The sequence below is a fragment of the Pundamilia nyererei genome, unplaced genomic scaffold (genome assembly GCF_000239375.1).
Source record: "Pundamilia nyererei isolate P.nyererei 1_Seehausen unplaced genomic scaffold, PunNye1.0 scaffold00122, whole genome shotgun sequence".
NCBI classification, from domain to species: Eukaryota; Metazoa; Chordata; class Actinopteri; order Cichliformes; family Cichlidae; genus Pundamilia; species Pundamilia nyererei.
The window spans coordinates 911182-914653 of NW_005187523.1; the positions used below are offsets into that span (position 1 = coordinate 911182).

The 3472-nt window shown below is 42.5% G+C and overlaps 1 protein-coding gene across 2 annotated transcripts in view; it reads left to right on the forward strand.

The window, feature by feature from the left end:
• The window catches only part of scube1 (signal peptide, CUB domain, EGF-like 1), a 115564-nt gene that overhangs the window by 67174 nt on the left and 44918 nt on the right, over nt 1-3472 (forward strand). For both annotated transcript variants that reach the window (XM_005742638.1, XM_005742639.1), the window contains exons 5-6: nt 348-476; nt 2729-2845. In XM_005742638.1, coding sequence (XP_005742695.1) covers nt 348-476; nt 2729-2845 — 246 coding nt within the window. The remainder of the gene's footprint in view (nt 1-347; nt 477-2728; nt 2846-3472) is intronic.

Sequence of the window (3472 nt, forward strand, 5' to 3'; positions counted from 1 at the left end):
ACACCGGTACCCATCCCTAGTGATGATCATTTTCAAACCAATAAATTAAATTTCAAATTAGGATAATTCATATTCAGCTTTTAAAAGCATTTATTCAAGTTACAATTCAGATTCAATCCAAGTGATTCAAATTCACATTTAACTTATTCAGATTTAGTTTCTGATGGCACAGATTTCTGCCCATAGAAAGTAGTTTCAAATAGTAGAATTCATTAAAGCTAAAAAGGCTTGTTTCAGACTGAGGGGCTAAGTCAGTCAAGATCAGGACTGTCCTCTCGCTTCTGTATAATCAGGTAAAAAAGCTTTCTTTATGTAAAGTGTTAAATATTCTCCGTGTTCCCACCCAGATGGAATGAACTGCATGAACAAGGACCACGGCTGCGCCCACATCTGCAGGGAAGCTCCGGGGAAAGGCGGCGTGTCGTGTGAATGCCGTCCTGGCTTTGAGCTGGCCAAAAATCAGAAGGACTGCACATGTATGTATCACATTTGACCTTCACTTACCCAAACCGACGCACACAGTGCCCGTGTCACTGTCAACTCACTGACACAGCGTGCCTTTGAGTCTACATACGTTTTTCATAGATGTGTGTTTGTGAATGTTTAGTCGGCAGGCTTGTCGTTGTATTTTACAATTCACATGACAGCAAGGTGTTATCACTTTGTTTTATAGACCTGATTTTATTGAGGTGATGTATTAGTGCCACGAAGGATCAAAATGTTCCTGTTATAAACATCTGCAATAGCAATGAATGGACCAATTCCACCGGGCCTCCCGTGGTAAAATATACGGTTGGACATTTAATACCAAAATCAGCTAAGCGTTTCAAGCCAAGCTGAAGGTGCTGAAGGATTCAGAAGAGCGATTTCATGTCCTTTTGCAACTCAGTTCCTGTTTCTCACTCCTCGCACCTAGAGCCTGCAGCCCTGGAATTTTGGGCTGCTGTTTCTGACGGGGGAAAGTGAGCTTTCACTTACAATGTTTGGCAAATCATCTCGCTATACTTTTAGGCAGTGAGAGTATTAAGATTTTGAAAGCCTCAAAAAAGCTCTAATGTTTCCCCCACTGTGGTAATATTTCATTAGCGGCAAGGGACCCGGTGCTGTGCTGGCCTGTTGAGCATGGCAGCAGTGGACGGTAGTAAATGAGTGATGAAAGAACTGGCAGACTGCAAAGCCTCCAGCGTCACACATACAGACGCACAGACCTCACTTTCCTCTGTCATTCTTATGCCTGTTAATCGCATTTCCAGTTCTCTGTGTTTGATGTTCTTAATCGACACAGGATGAAGAGTCTTAAGGATCTAAGTTTTTCTATTTACACTTGGTTTTTGTGACCTGTGAACACTCGGCAAAATAGGAGGACCTGGAAATGATGGAAAAATGATAACATAGGAATTCATAGGTGATTGTTTTTATGTTCCAAGGAACAAAAGCTGAAACTGGATTTCTCTGCTAGATACTAAGAACAGACACTGTTCCTGAGTACTACAGGAAGATTTACTTTACTTTCCCTGAACGGTTAATGACCAAACTCAAGCCTTTGGTCTTATATAGAGTTTATTCAGTGCACGTAAGTAATCACTGTTTGGTCTGTGAAGCTTCATCCAGGTCATCGTAGTCTAAGGAGCTTGGAAAGAAAAGCGTCTGGACATTTTTAAGTTTCTTGAAGACGTTTCACCTCTCATAACCAAGTGACTAGGTGGAGGATCAATAGGGGGTCCGTGACCCCCTTGGGGACACTCCCATAAGGCTTAAATCTGGGACTCTCCACCAATTGCTCTTAAAACTGAAGAAGCTTCTTGGATGAAACGTCTTCAAGAAACTTAAAAAAGTCCAGACACTTTTCTTTCCAAGCTCCTTAGGCCCTGGCAGCAGCCAGGATGGCAGTCACCAACACAGTCAGTTCTTCCTGTGCCCTTATAGAGACAAAGCTCCTGTGCTGCAAATAAGAAGGAGGTACTCTGATGTTATTGTGGAGCCATAAAGCTAGCTTTCCATCCAGGCTGAGGTGGATGAAAGAGTAAAACATATCAGACCTTAACACAGAGGTTTACTGTTAGTTTCTAAATGTTGCTGCATCTGAACGCTGATTTATTATTTGCTGCTGAGGGCCGAGGAACAGAAACCTGACCAAACCCTGACCAGCTTCTGCAGTCTGAACTTGAAACCTGAAACATCGAAGCTGTTTATTACACTAAAGAATTTTCTTCAGGATTTTCCCTGGTGTTGATTTTTTTGAAGGCAGACAAATATTGATGGTTTCTTGTTTTTTGTGCGTATTTGTATTTAAAATGTCCGGTCGTTTCAGAAACAGCAACATATAGAAACTGCTACGGAAATGATTTGAACATGATGCTCAGTCTCCTCTCCGTCCGTTAGACCCCGTCTCTCTCTCTCCTCCATGTCTTTATGCTTCAGTATGCGTTTCCTCTCTCTCGCCCTTTCTTCCACCGTAATAACTTTTCGCTCCCTCTCTTTTTTACTTGTTCTCCCTTTTCTGCTACCATCCCATCTAATTCCCACTCAGTGTATTCTCCTCTAGCTCTCTCTCTGTCCTCTCACTCACGTCAAGCTGACTTGTTGACCAGCATAAATCTGATTGCGTCTTACAGCACAAATGACCAGAGATCAGTAATGTAAACAAATATAGACAAATAAACAAGTAAATGAACACTGGCACTGTATTATAAACTCTAAAGAGAGCTGATGTCTGTGTTATCTTCAGTGACCTGTAACTATGGAAATGGCGGTTGCCAGCACACATGCAACGACACAGACACGGGGCCTGTGTGTGGCTGCCACCAGAAGTATGCCCTGCACTCAGACAGCAAGACCTGCATTGGTGAGTGACAGCCACCGAGTTTCTCTACACACACCCCGAAGCTCTCACAGCTGCCTGACTGTAACATCTGCTGTATAATGGAAGGCCTCAGACAGTTTTATAGCTTAGAACAAAGAGTAACATGCACGGGGGGTTGGAGCTGGTGAGTCAGATCACCTAAAAGTTCTTCCCCCATACTGCCTCAACCTTACCGTACTTAAGCTCTGTGAACACGAGGGAGTGAGGAAGCTTTTCACACAGACCTTAAAAAAGACGATGGATTCAAAGCTTTGATGAGAATTTCTACTAATGTTTTGGGCTTCGACAGGAAGGGAACACTGCGATACATGTACAGTTAATCATAGTTGGAGACCTGACTGTGACTCATACTTCCAGGACTACTTAAAGTTTTCAGGTCATTTGTCAAACTTACTGTGAATTTATAATATACTCCACTGTTTGGGAATCATATCTGAACATGTTGTTAGCATAGTTAGAACCACTGACACCGTCAGTGATGGTTTATATAAATAAGAAATGTGATACTGTAAGATTAAATATGCTTGTGTGAGAGTAAAAGTTCACACACACACACACACACACACACACACACACACACACACACACACACACACACACACACACACA